At 37.0% G+C, this 20,163-nt stretch overlaps 1 protein-coding gene across 1 annotated transcript; it reads right to left on the bottom strand.

Moving 5' to 3' along the window:
- Window positions 1-4,730: 4,730 nt before the first annotated feature.
- Window positions 4,731-18,589, bottom strand: LOC139141892 (calcipressin-2-like). The gene is made up of 4 exons (XM_070711649.1): window positions 18,050-18,589; window positions 11,009-11,179; window positions 10,375-10,549; window positions 4,731-9,315 (listed from the first exon to the last, which is right to left on the bottom strand). The coding sequence occupies exons 1-4, from the start codon at window positions 18,251-18,253 to the stop codon at window positions 9,185-9,187; spliced, it is 681 nt and encodes a 226-aa protein (XP_070567750.1). The 5' UTR covers window positions 18,254-18,589; the 3' UTR covers window positions 4,731-9,184.
- Window positions 18,590-20,163: the final 1,574 nt, after the last annotated feature.

Here is a 20,163-nt window from a genome sequence, read left to right on the forward strand (position 1 = left end):
CAGACGCCGAAGATGAATGGTAAAATTAACAAATATGTGGGGATAAACAATTGCCGTATTTCTAAATACCTTTCTTGACAGGGCTTTGGTTTCACCGTTTTCCATTCAAATGTTGGCATTACCTATGGTTTGCACTTGCCAAGAGTGATTGAGGAGGTTAACGGGTTAGTAAAGTCAGTTCTGCATTATAGTATCGACTAACCAATTAATTCAGCAAAGGTTTCTTGTAGTAATAGTTGTTATTGGAATAAAACCCGGTTAATCGCCATCATTGTCCGTTCTCTTTCTATTCAATTTGTACAAATTAGAATATGCATTATGGAACCATCTGCAAGTGAGCCATCAAAATTGATAGAAAGATTTATTGCTGTAATATCACTGTGATGGTGATAAAGTGGCTTCAAGCAAGCTATTATAAGCCAATGAAGTCGCGCCAGAGGTTAAGATAAGAGGATGATGCACAGTCGACGTTACATGGTCAATGACAGTATTGATGCACGATTAGTAATGAGAAAGAATATAAGAGAATTAATTGTTACATGCCATAAAATTAGTATGACCACTACGCATTGCGTGAACAATAAATTTTAACACTCAGTTTACTCTCTGATGTAAAACAGTTCACACACGCTATCAGGCAGGTATAGATTTTCTGTTTAATTTGTCAAAAAGTTGGACATAAATTTGCAATTTTTACCATGGTAACAACCTAAAGTGTTGTGCCATCATTATCGTTACAGTAACTGTCTGGCCAAACTTCCCATTGCAAGCTGAAAACCAGAGTTCCGACTAAAAACTCACATTTTCGACACAGAGGGCGCTCTAATAGTGGCGCCTAAATACATCACGGTCATCAGCTGGAAAATATTATTCTTCTCCACGTCATTATACAAGATATCGTTATCATCACTCTTAAGAATATGAAAAAAGAGAGAAAATGTCCTGTGTATGAACTAGGAGAAAGGCTAAGAATGCTGGGAATACAACAAGGGTAAAGTAATATCATTCACGTGACACTGATAAAGCTTTGAAAAAAGTTTAATGCATGACTTGTGTTGATCATATTGATTACAACTAGACGAATGATGCCTGCAGTACCCTGTGATGTAACGCAATATCATAAGCTACCAGCTGATGCATTCATTATCCCGTTTGCCGTGTCTTCTTTGCAGCTTTGTTTTCCTTTTCAAGAATCTCCAAAAAATGCACCATGCCCAGGCCAAATGAAAAAAAATGCTTATTTCAGAATCTGCACACTCCCTCCACATAGACTGTTTTCTGGTAAGATGCCTCCGAAAATTAGGACAGATAGGTCGGGAACTTCTTCATTTTTGTTTTTATTGCCCGAGACTCATGTAGTACCTTTTCAAATTAAGGAAATCTACTTTAAATCTTTTGAAAATGCGAACAAAAATTTCTATGGTCGGCGGGTTTCCATGGGGTAGTCTAGGTTACAGGAAACACACGTCTTTTTTATTTTGCTTCATGTCAAGAGTTTGAAACTTTTGCAAAACTAAGATTTTATTTCGAGGAAGACAAAGAAGACAGAAGACAGCGCTACGAAGTCAACCACTGATTTCCTCGCGAGATAGCATAAATTCACATGTTTTCTTCAAACCCCGATCTGAAAATCTCCTGCAGGAAACTCGTGGGAGCTATTACACATGCTATGAGAAGTGGCATAATTCAATCCAGTAAAAATCCTTGATGAATATTTTAATTCGGTCGTGATTCCTTTCAGTGTGCTATATTATGTTTACTCCCAAGGCAGCCATCATTATTTACGGCCTGAGGATCGGAGAACTTACATAGGAAACTATTATGAACCCCTCTCTAACACAGAAATTTTGAATGACCCATCCTACCTAGAAAAGATACATATCAATACAATAATTTGTAAAATTTACAAAATTGCAGAATATCAAAGACCTTTCAAATCCTGGTGTACGCCTACCCTGCTAGATTATCATCTGGTACTCATGACAGTTTAAAAAGGTGACCCCTCCAAAAAAAATGAAATGTAAAGTGACAACAAAATATAAAAGTTCACGCAATAACCAGTATCCAACCATATAGCATTATTTAATTTGAATGGGTATCATGAGAGGGTTTTCAGTAGAATATCTGACTGGGCAGAATTTGAAAGTACACTAGGAGAAGAACACGCGAGAGGCTGAGGGGGAAAGTGTCAGAAGGGATGTTCCCTATCTTGCATGGAAAATTTTGAGAAATTGGTGTGTGTAATGGTGCAGTCTGGTGCAATCTGAGAGGTGTCTTCAAATTGTTGTTTACTAGTAAAACTGCCAGAACACCCCAAGGGGGAGAGCACGAGAGGGGAGTGTTCGCCCTCTTGCATCGAAAATTTTGAAAAATCCATATGTGGCAATGGTGCAATCTGAGAGGGCTTTCAATTTATTTAGCATCGAAAAGTGAGAAACCCCCTTCTTTCTCTCCACTTTTTGAGCAACCCACATTGTAGCTTTCAGTATTTTGAGTGACCCCCTCCGATTCCTCCAACCCCCGGCCGTTAATAATGACGGCTCCCTAAATACAATTTCAGACATTTTATGATTGTACTTTGTTTGCTATACGTGTCATGAAGTGGTGAGAAATAGTACGTTCTAACATCGATACGTTGACGGTATATGTGTATCATATGGTGGAGGAACGCGAAAGGATGAAGGAAGAAAAATGAAACGTAGTGATCGAAATTGAAAGTCGCAACTATTGTTTTGTATACCCTCAATCTCGAACTGCACTTTGGGTATTTTCGTGTTTTTTTTAAGAACCACAATGTTTGACTTTGTATTGTATACATCTGCATGCGTATCAAACAAAGGATGATTGCGAACCGTGCACCACACAAGATTGGTTGTGTAATTTTTGTTGAAATTACTGAACGAAAAGGGGCTATCCCCTTCGTACTCTTCCCCAAGAGAGTAATACTGATAACATATATGAAAACAGATCATATTAAAACAAAAATCGCCTTTCTAAGATTGCGCCTACGGGCACTCAATCCGGAGAAAATTGTTCAAACATTTCGTACACTTCCAAGTATTAAGCACTTTTGTTTTCGACTTTGTCTTTGAAAATAAAAAATAATTAGCGAATTGCTTTTTCTGAGATTGCATATACTAAGGCATTGAAGTCGTTGTTTTTTTTTTCCAAAAATGCCTCATGACACAACGAACACGCCCTTTGCTGCCTGAATTACGTCTCTTGGCCTGAAAAATTTCTACTGAAAACCCAAGACGTGTGATCGTTTCAAAAGGTGATCTTCATGAAAGCCTTTCTTCACGTACACACGGCAGGAACGATTGCACAGCATATACCGCTACACAGTGGTTCCTGCAGTGTGTCGGGTAAGACAACGTGTGATGCAAACGAAGAAAACCTACGCATGGATACAAATTAAAAGCACTCATGAACAAATGAAGCTGTTTCGTGTAAAAAGGAAAACAAATGTTGACAAGAGATTGGCTTGCAGTGGACCAGGAAGAGAGCAACTCCTTTATGTCATGGGCTGGAAGATTTTTTATGTTTATTTAAACACATTTTAGACTCAAAGACACAATCATGTGTTGATGATAGGGCAGGGGAAGCTTGTGTTGTGGAAAGGGGCAGTTGGGAGTTCTTGTGGGGGAGAGTTGCCTAGACCCTATGCGTCGCTTACGGCCTCCATGCCTCCGACCCCACTCCGGTCGGAGGCATGGAGGACGTAAGCGACGTATAGGCAAGGGGAGAGAGGCATTGGGGAGTTTTGGTAGTGTGGAAGGGAAAAGTGGAATGGGGGGGGGGGGGGGACTTCTCAAACCGTGATGGGTGGGCTGTTGCGAACAGCATTCCGCCTCCCTCAAAAAAGTAATTTTGCCCAAAGTCTCTTAAATGCCATATTAACACTTCAAAAACACGTTTGGTTACAATTTCTAGGAATTGGCTGGTTGGTTTTCCCTTACTCAGGTGTATTGTATGCTTCATTAACTGATGGACTATGGTGCGCCTCTAGCCATGGTCACAAGATAAAGTATACATAATGCTCATAATTTCTAATCTACAGAGCTTGCCTCGGGGGTTAGGGGCGTCAGCGCCTTATTTCCGTTCCACTGTGATCTTCAAAAGCTGCCAGTAATTACTCCATCTTTCGGCAGAGGAGCTTGAGGTTTAAAATGATGATAATTTCCCCTGTATGTCAAAATTGTATCAGAAACTGTGATATATGGCATCAGTCCTTATTTTGATTTTGATTTTCCTTATTTTGTGATCAGAATTCAAAGGTAGTACCAGTGTATGAATAGAAAACATGATTTTTCAGTGTTAAGATCACAGAATTGAAGTACTGATATATCACAAAGGTCACTCCATGACATCACTTGTGAGTACACAGGGAACCGCTGGTCTGTTGTATCTAGCAAAGATTCCATTATATTTTTATGTTTTAAAAGTTGTTGTTTTGGGACAAGTTACTTTTTCAGAATCACTCTGTCAGCTGCTTATGTCACAACCCATGTGGAAATTCAGCGTTTGATTAGAACATGCATTGTTGTTGAATTAGTTCTCGTTTTATGCATGTGACGTTTGTCTAATATCAATAATATTATCTTCTTTGCTGACACCTCCCAATGCAAACATACTGAAAGCATAACATTGTTACAATTACAAAATGTTGAGAATGAATATGGTTGAAGTGAAAACAGAAAATCAACATGACTGAAATCCAACACTGTGCTTCATGTGTGTTTATTGCTTTATTCATCGATGGACAGAGAAACAGTACTTTTTGTCTTCATGTTTCCCAATAAAACAAAAACTTAGAATCATTTATCAAGACTTACAACATTCATTTCCACATAAAAATACACACAGAACAGAACTGTAAATGACTACTGTGTAAAATTTCTGTACAGCATTTCTGTTTAATACTAAAATGAAAATACCAATAAGAAATATTGTGCGATTGTTATGTTAAATTACATACTCTAAATGAGTTATTTGTACTATATTTCACTGCTATCAATACAATCAGGTACATAAATAATTTCTTTGAAGTGAAAAATGTACAGAGCCGCTGTTGCTGTACCTATAGACACTGGAGTTGAAGATCTTAACTATCGGTATCTATGCTGTGCCTTAGTGAAATAGTCTTTGAACTATCTATGCTGTACTGTTGTGACATTGTCAGTACACTATCTATGCTGTACCTTAGTGCAATTGTCGGTACACTATCTATGCTGTACCTTAGTGCAATTGTCTGTACACTATCTATGCTGTACCTTAGTGCAATTGTCTGTACACTATCTATGCTGTACCTTAGTGCAATTGTCGGTACACTATCTATGCTGTACCTTAGTGCAATTGTCTGTACACTATCTATGCTGTACCTTAGTGCAATTGTCTGTACACTATCTATGCTGTACCTTAGTGCAATTGTCGGTACACTATCTATGCTGTACCTTAGTGCAATTGTCGGTACACTATCTATGCTGTACTGTAGTGAAATTGCCTGTGCATTGCAAAGTCAATAACATTGACTTCATCGTCTGTCTGATAAGTCATGAACAGAAATTTAAATCAGACCAGCCACACATGTAGTCAGAGGGGCTCAATCTACACAATAAATTCAATTATTGGTGCTATGTGTGTGTACATCAATTCCTGTGACAATTGTGAAATGAATATTAATTCTAGATTTTTTTTTGATCAAATAAATAACTTTGTGAAAACTGTTTGACTCATTGCTGGTGATCTGAAAAATTTTGCATTGTGAAGTAAACCTTCTATAGCACTCTAACATGAGGTGGCTACCACTCTCCTTGTAGTGGCAACTTGGTGTTACCGTAATCAAATTTGCATTTTCTATATGATATGATGCATATATAGAAACTGGTGTTGTAAAGTTAGATACATGTATGACTTCACAGGTAGAACCTGGCAAAACATATTAGTGATCTTGTTTACTCTTCATTTAAGGAGGGTTAACAGCTGTTAGAACAGCATACCTGGCTACCTAACATGCCAACTTCCCCAGGGTCCTTTAAAGACACACAACTTGCCCTGTAATAGTTTCCTTTGCAACATACCGGTAAATGTAGGGAAAAAGGAGCTAAGAAAATGAGAGTGAATGATTATACAGCTGCAAGATGAAAGTTGACAACAAGAGCACCACAGAAAAAAATTATGAGTTAAAAACATTTACAACAGTGCAAGAAGTTACAGTTAAATTCTTAAAAGAGTCAGAAAAAGCCTTGTACACTTGAACAGTATCTTCTTTAATGTTAGATAAAACAGCCACTGGTGATATTTGTTTTGATACTCAATAAACAGAACCAACTTTTACAGAAATGTTTTCATTACTGTACAATGGAAAATAAAAAATATTACAAAATATTTAGCAATAATGTTTGACAAGTACAAGATTTTGTCTTATTAATGAATGACAATCAGTTACCGGTACATATTCATCAGTTGGTAGACATGACCTAATACATTCAAATCTGTCCATCACTTGAACGAGTCGTCGCTACACATGACAGTTTTCACGAATAACAACTTGTTTCAACTGTAGTGTTGCACACTCCCTGTTTTCAAATGCTTGAAAGCAAGTCTCATTTTGCAAGGCCAGCAGATAGTTTAGTTTCCGCTATTTCCATGCCAACAGTGGAGTAGAAATGTTAACCTCGGCTGATTTCAATGATTGATGAGCCCGGGGCTATAACACTGGCTGTTGTGACACAATGGGTTCAAGTTTCATCAATACTGTGTTATCTTTGAAATTCAGCTCATGAAGGGATTGACCTTTGCAGCTATATAAGCGTGAAACATTCACTGCTACTTCAATTTCAATGTCTTGCAATTAAAAAAATCAGCCAATGACATGTCCGCTAGCAATATTTCATTTGAGTCAAACACTAGATGGAAATACCGTAAAATTGAGAGAGAGAGAGAGGGGGAGAGATTGAACACTTTATTGCCCATACGACAAACATTAATATTCAAGTCAAGTGCAAAGCATGCAGACTTCATAGGTCACAGACTCAAATACTACATTGCTGATCATATGGACAAAATCTAGTAATTTTATTTAACACAAAAAATATTAGTTTGTAAAAATTACTAAAAAGGTGATTGGTATTTACATAGCCACCACGTTATGTTGTTGGAAATTTAATATTGACTGAAAATATTCAAATATAACTGTTGACAGTTACTGCTATTTCAGTTGCCACGGTGTTATGAAACAACAATGAAGTGAGATTAAGTACGATCGCCAAAATTTCTAATGCTCTGGGGCACAATGCATCAAGCAGTCTTGTAAAGTATTGATGTTGCTGCATATGTATCACAATATACTGGTATATCAGTGATACACATATGTACGTCTCTTTTGTTATGATATTTTCATTGCAGCACACCCACCACTTTTGATATTGTGGGTCATTCCTTTCTTACCAAATCACCAACAAATTATACTATCTGAATTAAAAATCACTCAATCTACAATTGAAATATTCAGAGAAGGATCAATGAGTTTGATGGGAAATTAAAAGGTTCCCCTTTTTTTGAATTCAGTGATTCTGAGAAGTAAATGACACAAATGTACCAGTAGCTATGTTTCTCACCACTCTGTAATTTTCAAAAGCAATAACACTATTACCAGTGATGGTCTGGATATCTATCTTACTTAATGTTTAAACAACATCCATGGAAATACTGCACGCTATGGGAAAATATAAAACACCTAGTTATAACAGAAAGGTCAATACCCTGTCTTTGTAAATACTATAATCTACTGCCTACATTACCTGTACCATAGTAATACTTGAGTTTTATATATTGTTTCCATTGACATGATAAGAACTGAGTTGAAAATCACTGGATAGTTTCATTTTATGAGATTTCAATTCACAACTGTGGTTCCATACCATGGTGTCTGAGGACTGCATATTTGAAAACACATGGCGAGTTCAATATGAACAGTGAAATATGAAATGTGCTATCCCACAATATGAGGGTCCAAGGTGAGCAGTGTGCCCCCTAACAAATATGTCTTTCTGGCAACTTTGCGTCAATTTGAGGACTTGTGGAAAATATTTTGCCGCAGCCCTAGATCTTTACTTGTAAATCAAGAAATTTGCTTACGTCAAAGGCAGTTTGTTGCTTTGTGGCATGTCCTATTGGCTTAGAGGGCACACTTAAGATGAGGGCATGACCAGCTCTCTTTTGCAATTGTAACCATGGGGATGTGTTTTGAATCATTCTCATCTGAAAGTTATGCATTTCGATCTCACTGCCCCAAGATGCAACAGCTGTGAAGAATTAGTCAAAAACTGGCATGTGAAAGGCCAGGCTCAAAAGGCTGACAAAAATTGGCTTCATCAAAGGAAAGGAGCACTAGTGATACACATGTTGAAATTCAAGCAAGCAGTAAGTGACTTAAAGAAAGCATTTGCTATGATTAAAGCGAACTTATGTGAAGATGGCAAATGCTGTGCTTTGCGCCTCTGAAAAAATTTCCTTTCAACAGATGAGAAAAACAAATTATTGAGATAGAATGCATCTTGGAGACAGATATTTCGATTCTAAAATGTTATAATACTTTTCTAGTCTATCACTTGTGTGGACTCTTTGTAAAGCTCATGGATAAAACAAAGTTTTCTTATCTTACTTTTGTGCTAATTGAAAATCTCATTTTTCCTATAGACTTAACACTGAAATAGTAGCCACTTTGAATTACATAATGGTCTACCAGTAAAGTTTCTTTAAAGAAAGTTTGAGCAAATATTCTAAGTGCTTCAGTTTTGGGACGCATACAACCTTTAATCTGCTCACCCCCAATTCCCAGTAAAAAGGTCCACATTCACCATTGATAACAATGTGTTTGGGTCAAACCATGGTGGTGGACGGGTTAAAGCACATACGATTTCTATAAATTAAAACTACCCATAAAAAGCCGGTAATAAGTTAAACAACATGATGACTGTTTAATAAATAACGGCAATCTTAAATATGGGAATACTGATATCTCTATAATGTGTGAAGATGGCTGGATGTCCGTTGCTACACATTGATTTCCTTTTTTATCAAATTTCTACCTGTACATGTACTTCCATTAGCCTTAGGTCTAAATTTAAGTTGACCATGAGAGCTCTGTGAAGATTACATTGCAACATCCTGTTGAATGAGGTCACCTTCGCTCTGGACACTTTGTTTGAATGATTGGTTTGCGTTGAGTTGAATCAGACTGGCCTCCTTCGCATACATGTACGACTATGCTTGGTTTGTCGCCCTCTGCTGGGTGGAGTTCATGCACTTCTCCTATTGGATGGATAAAATAAGAATAAAATTAAGGTTGTATATGCCTCAAAAGTGACAGACTTAAAAACTTTTGCTCAAACTATCCTCAAGAAATATTTCAATTATTCTTTTTAAAAATCAAGAATAAAAATCGGGGGTCACCTTGGAAATTGTGGTACTAGAGAAACAAATTACCTAACGTTTACTGATATTTGAAATTCAAAATGGCTGCCATCCCTGTGTTAACTCTATGGAGAAAAAATAAAATTTTTGCTTTTCGAAAAATTAAGATGGTGAAAAGTTTTCTCACACCAACAGCTTTACAATGAACCGCAAGTGGTAGATCAAAAAAGAATTGTTAAAGTTTGAGAGTCTGAATATCTGTCCCCGAGGCGTGTTCTACCCTAAAGCAATAACTTGTCATGATTTTGATCTCTGGTGTGGTCATGCACACTCACTGAGACCTCACTCTGCCATCTCAAGCGAAGGTATGCATTATCCGTGCTACACATTAATTCTGATTGTCTTTACAAAGTGAACACAGCTTAGAACATCATCAGATCATGTGGTGTGCACAATCAAAATAAGTTCTTCAGTGTCCTAAGTAGTGCAGTTGTGACAAACAAATTGACATAACAGTAGATTCCACTGAACATTTTCAAAATTAAGGTAGAGTGTGCCTTGAGGACATCTATTCAGACTCTCAAACTTTTCAACTACTATTTTGGTCTACTATTTGTTGGAGCTCATTTTGAAGCTCATGGAGTAGCCTAAGTTTTACTGGCTTATTTTTATATAAATCGAACATTTAATTTTTTTCCCATAGAGTTAACACAGGGATGGCAGCCATTTTGATTTTAGACAGTAGGTAAATATTGAGTAATTTGTTTGTCCAATACTAAATTTTGCATTTCATTCTTACTTTTGAAAGGTAATGATTTCAAGTTTACTAACAGAAAGTTTGAGTGAAAGTTCAAGTCTTTCAATTTTCTAGTGTGTACTACCAAAATTGCTATGAATCATACTGCATATAGCGGTATATCATATATAGGATTTGAAACAGCAATGAAATGCACAAACCTGGTGAGAGTTTGGCTAAAGCTTGAAGCAGATCATAGTTGATGACAGGAGTTGCTTCATTGCAGGGCTCCCAGCCAACAGGTGGCGATGATGGCGGTGAGATGAGAAACTGTTTCACAGGGGGTGGCGGTTCCAAGTGAGGGTTCTTGGCGAGGTCATCTGATGGGACAGGTGGCTGTAAAGAAGTAGATCAACTGAGAATGAGATTCTGATTCTTAGTCAAATGATACTAGCTTTTGATGCAAATACTTGAAAAGGCATACACAATCTAATTGCTATGGTAGATGTTAGCCATAAAATGTTATTAAGAGTGCATAAATAAATCTTGTTTCTTTTACCCATAAAATGTGTAGAAACCTGCTGTTGACTTTGAGGATAAAGCCATGTCCATGTTCTGAGATTCTCATTTATCATTGGTGGAAAAATAGAATATGGCTCAGAGTAAACTAGGTGCATATGATATAACCTACATTATACAGGAAATTTAACTAAAGTGCATACATGTTAAAACATTACTGTGCGATGAACCAAAAAAACATCATCCAAATGAAGAAAACCAAGATTTGCTCAAAATGTCAACTTTCCAGTGTTAAGAGCCAAGTCTGGGGTCCTCGCATTGAACTGAAAATTTTACCTGTGCAAAGTAGAGCTTCACTGTTGATCCAAGGATTTCTTTCTCATGGAGTTCAATACGAGCCGTAGCAGCATCCATTGCTGTAGCAAAGCAAATTCTCACTCTCCGGAAATTCTTCAGGTATGCAAATGATTCAGCGTCGTAGAATCGGAAAATGTCTTCAAATGATGCCTTTGGGAAAAGATCAACAAAAATATAAATGAAGCTATAGCAACAAATCAAGCTATAGCAACTAATCAAACAATACTATGCAACAATCCCCAGGAATATTTCCCATACACCAAATACATAGGGCTAGTAGCTGTAACTTTTTCTTTGGTATGTAAATTGCAAGTTTGTAAATAAATTACAAATTGCAAGTATGATATTCTCAATATCATGTTAAAACACCTATCCTTCTATTTAGAATGCCGACACAGCGTCTATAATAATATGTGCAGAATTCACTGATATCGTTTACATAGGAGTCTGGATGAGAATGCACTTTGAACATAAAAGTGTTTACACATGTACAGGCTGAGTTGACAAGCTGAACACTCTGCGTCTCAACATGGTTTTGGGAACAGAACATGAAATAAATTTGACGTATGAAACAAACAAATTGTAAAATCACCCAAAGTTACAGCTATACTGACCCTGTATCAGGCACTGTAGTGTATGAGTATCTGGTGAGTCACCGCCTCTTGCAAGGGCTAAATGAACTCCCAAAGCACAAAGCACAAATGGAAGATGCCTCCTCAGCAATCAATTCACAGTTCTGATTGCATCTCACATGGTGCTATGCTTTTGAGGGTATACATAATTGGCAAGTGCCGGAAGAGGTTGGTACATCATACATCATCCTACGAGGCCAATCCCATTGACCTTTAGCATTTTCCCTTCAAGACCAACGGAAGGAATATCTACCTACAAGAAGTTTTTCACATTTTCACAAGGCCTCTTACAACTTGTTTGATCTGATTAGGTAATATTTGCTGTCACCCATTTCAAAGCGGAAGACCAACAGTCCTGCTGCTTGCCACTTAGGCATCGTTTGTGTCCACTCTATGGTGTGAAAATCTCTTGCATCATTCTCAGTGGTGAAAACAACACTCTCCAGCAAGTGTGAGTTGCAACTTTTGTCTTTTGTTTATAGCACTGACTACAATTTGTTGTATTAGTGCGAGGTAATAATTGACATTTTTGTTGAAATCACAGTTCTGAAAATGACCTAGAATGACTTATTATGTACGGTACAGTTTGTCAGCTAAAATTCAAAATAAATGTTTGTAATAATAGCAGTCATTCTATAAATGTGAAATACGTCCTAATAGTACATATTTCACTTTGTAACATTACAAATTTTGTTTTTCTGGCACATTTATGTAATACACAAATTTGCAGATGTGACCTATTGTAACAACGCAATGAATTGTAGTTAGTTACTATACCGGTATATGGCATGATCATGTATTCACACCATTGGCTGCTGAAGACATAAATTCAGACAAATTTGTTTTTGTGCTTATTGCTTCAGTTTGTGGTTGTATAATTTTCCATGAGATTTTTTTTAGTTTAAAGATAAACTATAACAACTCTGGTAACAAAGAATTATCAACACCGTTTCTGTAATTTAAGAATACCTTCTGAAAGATTCATAAAAAATATTTTGGGCAGATATTTCTATATGTGACCATGACATCATTCAGAATTAGTCTCATGTTGATAATAGTTGACACTGTCAAAACATCCAAAAATGAAGATTTCGATGCAGCTGTCCCACATTCTTTACAATGGTATCCCTTTTCACTGGTGGGAAATTTAAAATGAACTGAAAACTCTTTACTTTTTGCCTCTTGTTTTACTTAAATAATAACACATGAGAGCGAGGGCAAGATCACGATTTATTGCCTGCCCAAGGGATGGTGGTCATGATCGAAATATTGATGATGCCCGAGCCGTAGGCGAGGGCATCATCAATATTTCGATCATGACCACCAGCCCGAGGGCAGGCCAAAAATCGTGATCTTGCCCTAGCTCTCATGTGTTATTATTTTTATTACACCGAACAAACTTCTTCGAGTACAGTTCGCCTTTCTGCATGAGTCCGGACCTCAGCGTAAAATGTTGTCAGTGCCAAGTCTAGGGTTGCCGCTGAAAGTTTGCCGATCTCCTCGGTCGCGTATCCAAATTTGTTGCTTGCATAGTCGCTGAACACAGAAATTGCATTCCTTGTTGCCATTTTCGTTCGTTTGCTGTTTACTTGCATCAAAATATCGTCTAACTGTGCCGGTGACAGCTCTGCATGACGTTTCGCAGCGATAGTAGCAAGTACAAGCGAACGACAATTTGTTATGCGCAGAAAGGATGCGCAGTAAGTAAAATGACGTCATCCATGTAATATCAAATGCAGAGGGCATCATCACGTTCGCAGAGGGCATCATCACGTTCGCAGAGGGCATCATCACGTTCTTTTACATGTCACGTGAGTCGTGTTTAACCAATGGCAGTGCACGCTGAATGAGTGAGGTGTAATAAAAATGCATATTGTCATTGCATACTAGCAGTTAAAGGCAATATCACTTAATTGCTGTGATTAGATGGGTTATCTTTAAAAATGTGAAGATACTTTGTGGTATAACAGAAATTTAAGAGATTTACAGCTAATGAGCCTTTGACCATTTCACAATCAATGGATTGGCCCTGACCAATTGAAATAATTGTTGGGTGTGGACCAGTTTATAGGCAAGTAGGGGTGAACAGGTTAACCCTTTCATCATCTCTACCTTTGTCATGGTTGGGCTAAACCATTGTGGTACAAGGGTTAAAGACAGAGATGTGTAGGATTATGATTTTGTTTAAAAATTTGGATCCTATTCAGTTAGAACCTGTGATTTGATGCCTCTTTACAGCCCTATATATGTAAAATACCGTCAATGACGCTGTACCTTCTCTAATGTGTGGCCAGGTCAGGTAATTGGTTGTTGGCATGGAGTTGTTGGTAAATAGTTGATGATGTAGGGCATGAGGTGGGATATGGACCCAAAGAACCCAAAAGATGATTAAATACATCAATCAAAAAAATTCTAAGCTACAGTATAAACTGCCTAAAGATAGTTCAATGTGGGAAAAAGTTAAACCAATTCAGAAATAAGAATTAACAGTCCAAAATAGTAATGACGCACTTCCTTACTGACCTGAGTGCATGTGAAATACACAACCTGGCATCTGTAAATTAAATGTATACCAAGTGATCATTTCCAGTCACTTTTAACTGTTTTTAATGGATTTTCCAAAGAGTCCTGTGGAAATGATGAAAAACGCCTATCTGGTCTTGTGTTTGTATAACCTCATGGCTGATAATTGTCATGGTATTGAAAAAAAAATGAAAGTGAAGAAATTACTGTTTTTAATAGGCATATTTTCCTTGAAATACATGACCATGTAAAGAATATATGCTAAAAGTGTTTAAGAGTAATTTCTTTTCAAAAAATAATTTAATTTGTGACCAAAGGATTTTTATTCTTTGAGTTTACAAATTCAAACATCTATTAGTGCAAGATGCGAGGTATAATGATATTCAAATATGCAGATTACATTATGAGCATTGTTTTCGGTATTAAATTCTATGCTTAATGACCCTTAATCAATGTGGAATATTCATGTACCTCGGATCTTGCATTGTATATCAAACATTGCAATTTGTTCAATCATCTTGTGCAGTGCAAAATTTATAAAATGACTGAAAAACAAAAAAAATTGGCAGAATTATAGTCTTTGTGATGTAAAATTATGGGTTGACATCACGATAACTGTTAATCTGTTTGAAGTACTAATATACTATAATTTATAAAAGAAAAGTTCATGCAGAAACGGTAAAATATATTGTCAGCAATGTAGTGTTAATTTTGACTTTACATCAAAATATGCCTTTGCTGGATACCAAATATATAGGGCGAAATATCAGCCATGTTCAGCAAAATCCACACAAGAGCATTGATCCTTTTCTAATTTGATTTGATTTGCTTATGTTATCCTTGTATGACAGTCAGTACAATATGGAACTTGAACACAACACAGTGAATAAGTATGCTGTAAATGAAATGGTGTGGCTGCATCCACATGCAGCAATAGGAGTGCCTTTGTCTCTCACCCCTCATTTCCAACCTGTCCCATCCCTGAAAAAATAGTTTGGTCTTATATTTATAATGTTAATAATTTCTGTATTTGTTAAAATGTACGCATCTCAAAAACTTTTGATCATAAACATTTTCATTGTTTTTATAGCTGACCAATCAGTTAACCTGTTTATTTTGAATATTTGCGCATTTTTCCTCAGTATTTGACATTTTCTGAATACCTTCTTATTCAGTTTGTCATTTTCTAAAAGTTTAAATGCTCCATTGTGTGGTCAAGCTTTCCACAAGCATCAAATGTGGTACTTCATATAGGAGGGTCTGCCTCTAGAGGGCGGGCATCATGAACACTCCTGTGTTTGTTGGTTAATTCCTCCACGTAAACTTCTGATTGTACTGTAAACATTGAACATGGTCGACGTCCGATTTTCCTGTCTAAAACTTTCACTCATTTTCGTTCATATGACTCTGAAACTCCAGGAAACGATTGGAAGAAAGGGTTATCTTGAAATATTGAGGTACTCGCCGATATTTTGCAAAATTAAATGAGAAAAAATGCAAGGAAAATGCCGACAGGCTTACACAATGACAGTTTTCAGACTCGGAGGCATATGATCATCTCTGCAGATTATGCAACAGGCCCAGATCACGTGAGGCCATGAGGGGATATCCACGCAACACAGTACCAAACACTAGCGCTCACTAAGAGTGAGCAAACACAAAGTGAGTACCCCTAACGTCAGCTCAGTAGTCTGTAATAGATTGTAGTCAACTAAGAAACCTTGGAGAAAGGCTTAACACTGTGGCTATGCCGCTAAGTCCCTTTTGATTTTTGTCATAGCTCAAAATCGTTCTCCCACACCTAAACTGAGCCACGAACACCCCACCAGTTTATGATATGACCATCACAATGGCATGACGTCAACGGATCTTGACAGACGGAAGTCTTGACAGACGGAAGTTCTTGACAGCAGCATATTGGTTTTCAACTCTAATACCTTCTCTGTCTATAAATAGACACGAGAAGGTATAATACAGTAGTCATTGAATGTAAAATTTATGTACATGCCTCAAGGACATTCTGTATTTAAGATATTCTTTACAAAATTACGTTTACTGACACACTGAATTCAATGTTGCTTGTACACTGTACAGCAATCAAGAAAAAAAAAGCAGCAGAGGTAGGGAGTTGCTAGACCTACCAAATGTGACAGCATACAACAGTGCAGACTGACCATTGTAAAGTTTCTGTCTGTCTTTTGAGGTCATTAAAGGGCCTGTAATGCTATCTTTTGGTGATTTTTTTCACTATTTTTGGTTTTAATTTCAACCACAATTTCTTGTTCTACTCCCTAAAAGCATGTTGAGATACATAGTATTCAGCTTATCAACTCTGCCTGTACATGTATAAACTGTGTTGTTACTGTTGACAAGTAAATTCTGGTTTGGATTAGAATTCAAATGTAACAATGCATTTTACACATATAAATATAGACACTAAGTTGACAAGCTAAATAGTACATTGGCAACATTCTTTTGGGAGTAGAATAAGAACTTTCAATTGACATACAAAATAAAAATAATGAAAAAATCATCAAAAGCTAGCATTACTGGTGAGTCTTCACAAAATTTAAAGTACTGTCATTGTCTGTTTTCTATGTATTTGTGCTCTGAGTAATAGCGCTGATTACAAATGATGTCATTTTTCTCTCATTAATATGCAAAAATAAATATGTCTGCATTTTTCGCAACAACGATAAAACTTGGTAGTGTTACCATGGCTACTAAAAGTCAAACTAATTCGTATCATGAATTTATGGCTCAGACTACAAGATGCAACAAAATCCGTGCAAGCAGCAAAAACAACAAAATTTGTCCGTATTTCAGGCGGCGGAGTCCAATGTCAGGCCCGCGCAGCTATGTTAACCTGAAATCACGATCAGCGCTATTATAAAACAAAACAAACAGAAAAAGGGGTTTCTGTCCTACTTATTTTAGTTACACAGTTTGTAAATACCCCATCCTATGTTTTGTCTACTATCAATAGGTTTTCTCATTTTAGATGAAAACGCAAACCAAATTCTGTAAGTAGACAAGAAAAATGAAGAAAAAAAAGGAGTCTGGACTGTTCCCATCTTACTTTTTGAGATATATCTCATAGATATTTGCCTTTCCCATTGATTTTGTGCAGTTCAAGTGCTTTCAAACTTGTACACAAATATTTGCACAGAAAAATTGCAGAGTGCTGATTAAGGCTGAAGTATCACATAATGTTCTGCACTTCAGTGTTCTAAAACTTGCCTTTTGAAGTAACTAATAGATTATATGAAAAAAATGCATGTTGTTGACCATGCAATGAAGGTGCGTTATATTGCTATTATCTAAATAACGACTAAATCAGCATTTTTTCAGATTCTTTTGTACAGAAAGAATATAACTTAGATAATTATATCATATTAATATAACTACCATAGTCAAGGTAATGCTAGAAGAGAGATTTTGTAATTTTAGTAGGGAATTGAATATTTTTAGAGTTTAAACTGGGGGGGGGGGGGGAATCCAGAGGTGTATGTTACAGCTGCTATGTGTAGGACACGAAGATCTGAACACCGCGGCAGACCATGGATGTCTATTTTTTACATCCATGGGCAGATCATAGGCAGTGCGATTGGCAGCTTACACAGTGACACGGCTCTGTCGAAAAACAGTCCCCATTTATCGCGTAATCCATTTTTATCACGGTGTTTGGCCTTTCAATCCACGATAAGCCCTGATAAATCTAGCAGGTGATCCATGTTGTAATGTTGAGCCATATTACACTGCTAGTCAGTGATGTCGGTACATTGCAATCCATTGTTCTGTCTTTACCATCTCGCTCTCGCTAACGGAAAGTCCTAGAAACATTTCGATCTTTCAAATGACCTACCTTCTCCTCGGTATCATCAAACACCGTTATATCAACATTGGTAGCAATGAGGGCCTTTGGTAGATCTTCAGCTTGATCAAAACTGGACCCTTCGCTTCCGGTGGGAGCATCTTCACTCATGTCGGAATTTCCTTCGATCTCTGACTTAGTGGCGTTATCCTTGTCATTCAGCTTTTCGCTGTTTCTCTCCGAAGTGTCAGACATCCCTTGCTTGGCGTGATGTACAGCGGTGTTCACAACAACAGCAATTTCTTCCCACTGCGCATGTGGTATGATGTTGATGACAATATCCCCTGGAGCGGAGGACCGTGCGCGACGCTTCACTTCTTGAAAGAATGGATGGAAAATTCCACTTTCTCTAGACAAGACGTGACAAATTACCAGTGCTTGATTCGATCTTTACCTTGGAAACTTTGTTAACCCATCTGAGAAATGATCTTCCTTATATACACAGCTTCGCTTTGCAATGTTTTCGAACCCACACTCAGTGAACGGGGAACATAGGGAAATCTTTCCAGAATATTATTGTGGATCGTACATATACGCATGCGCAAAAACAGAGGGCTTTCCTCGTGACGTCAAACTATGACCTCTAACCCCGTAATTCGATCGAGGGAACTCCCGCAGCAAGTTGGCTGCCGAAAATTGAAGCGAATTTCAATCCTTGAACATGAACAGAAAAAGGGCGTTTTCGAACATGTACGCTTTATCATCACTGAAAGTTTCTCAGACTAAGTGGATTATGCTGTAACAAAGACAATTTCACCAAAGGCTTCAAAAAAGCCTTGGATTAAGCGGATCATGCTCGCTGTCATCAGATGATGTTCAACTAATTTCAAGTGGTCCAAAAGTTACCTATCCAAGACGATAGAGATCTAAGCCTTGATGATGCGTTTTCTTCTTGGTGTGATGTAACTTCAGCAGTTCAAGGTTCGATTTTGGGCCCTATTTTATTCATCATCTACACATTACACATACTTTGTATTCAGTTACTTTTTGCAGATGATTGTAACACTCAGGTTAATATACCGTGATTGTAAGCTTATACCACAGCACAGCACAGCACAATATTAGTGAGAGTCGTATTTTGCAAGATTCACTTGTTCATTCTGTTGAGTGGCCATATTTGAAATTCCTCTTTAATATAAAAAAGTGCCGTGTAATGGCATTTTCCTTAAAAAGGAACCCATAACAACCAAATAGATAATAAAACAGTCTTCATGCAGGGCATTGTCCTGGACTTGAGGCTGTCAAATACTATGTTGATCATTGTTGTCAATCACAATGCAATCATTGATGATATTACTCTTTTGTTATATCTTACGCATACCTATTCAACCCATTTTAGAATACTTAAATTCTAGTTCAAGGCATCAAGTCAAAAGAATAGTACAAATTGTTTGCTCAGATTTTGGCACATTAATAAACATGGTTTGCACAAGCCTTGCTCCTTGTCAAATTATGATCACAAAACACTGTATGTTTCTTTTGAAATCTTTTGTATCTTTTGAAAAAATAATATTCTCAATATGTTTACTCTACTCTTGGAGGTTTAACATGATATTCCCTTATACATTAAAGACCACAGAATGCCCGTCTGTTAAAGGTGCTGTTCTTTTTCCTGCCAAAATTTTAGTGCAACATTTTTGTAATTTTTATGAATTTTTCTGTAATATTTTTGATAATTTTTACCAAGTGCATGGACATCACATTTCAGTGACTACACTTTTTTATCAAAATCTTAGCAAAAATCTAAAGAAAATAGACTGGGGTATTTTTTATAAAGGCAACAAAAATTGACTTTGGCACTCAACATTTTAAATCTTTAACAGAGAAAAGAAATTTTTCAATGGTAATCTGATAGTCATTATCATGTCTCGAAGAAGCAACATTATGTAGTTGTGACGATACTCATAAAATGGCTGCTTTATTGGATGCCACCTCACCTATCATTTGCCATTTGTATTTCAAATAAAGTGGTTTTTGAAAGAATGGCTTTTACTGTTTTCATTGCGGTATCTTCACTGGGGTAACAGGGTTAAATGTACTGATACCATACAGACACTGAATTTATACTTGCTGAAAATAAAAACATTGCACTGTGCATGGTTTTC

The sequence above is a fragment of the Ptychodera flava genome, chromosome 10 (assembly GCF_041260155.1).
Source record: "Ptychodera flava strain L36383 chromosome 10, AS_Pfla_20210202, whole genome shotgun sequence".
Taxonomy (NCBI): Eukaryota; Metazoa; Hemichordata; class Enteropneusta; family Ptychoderidae; genus Ptychodera; species Ptychodera flava.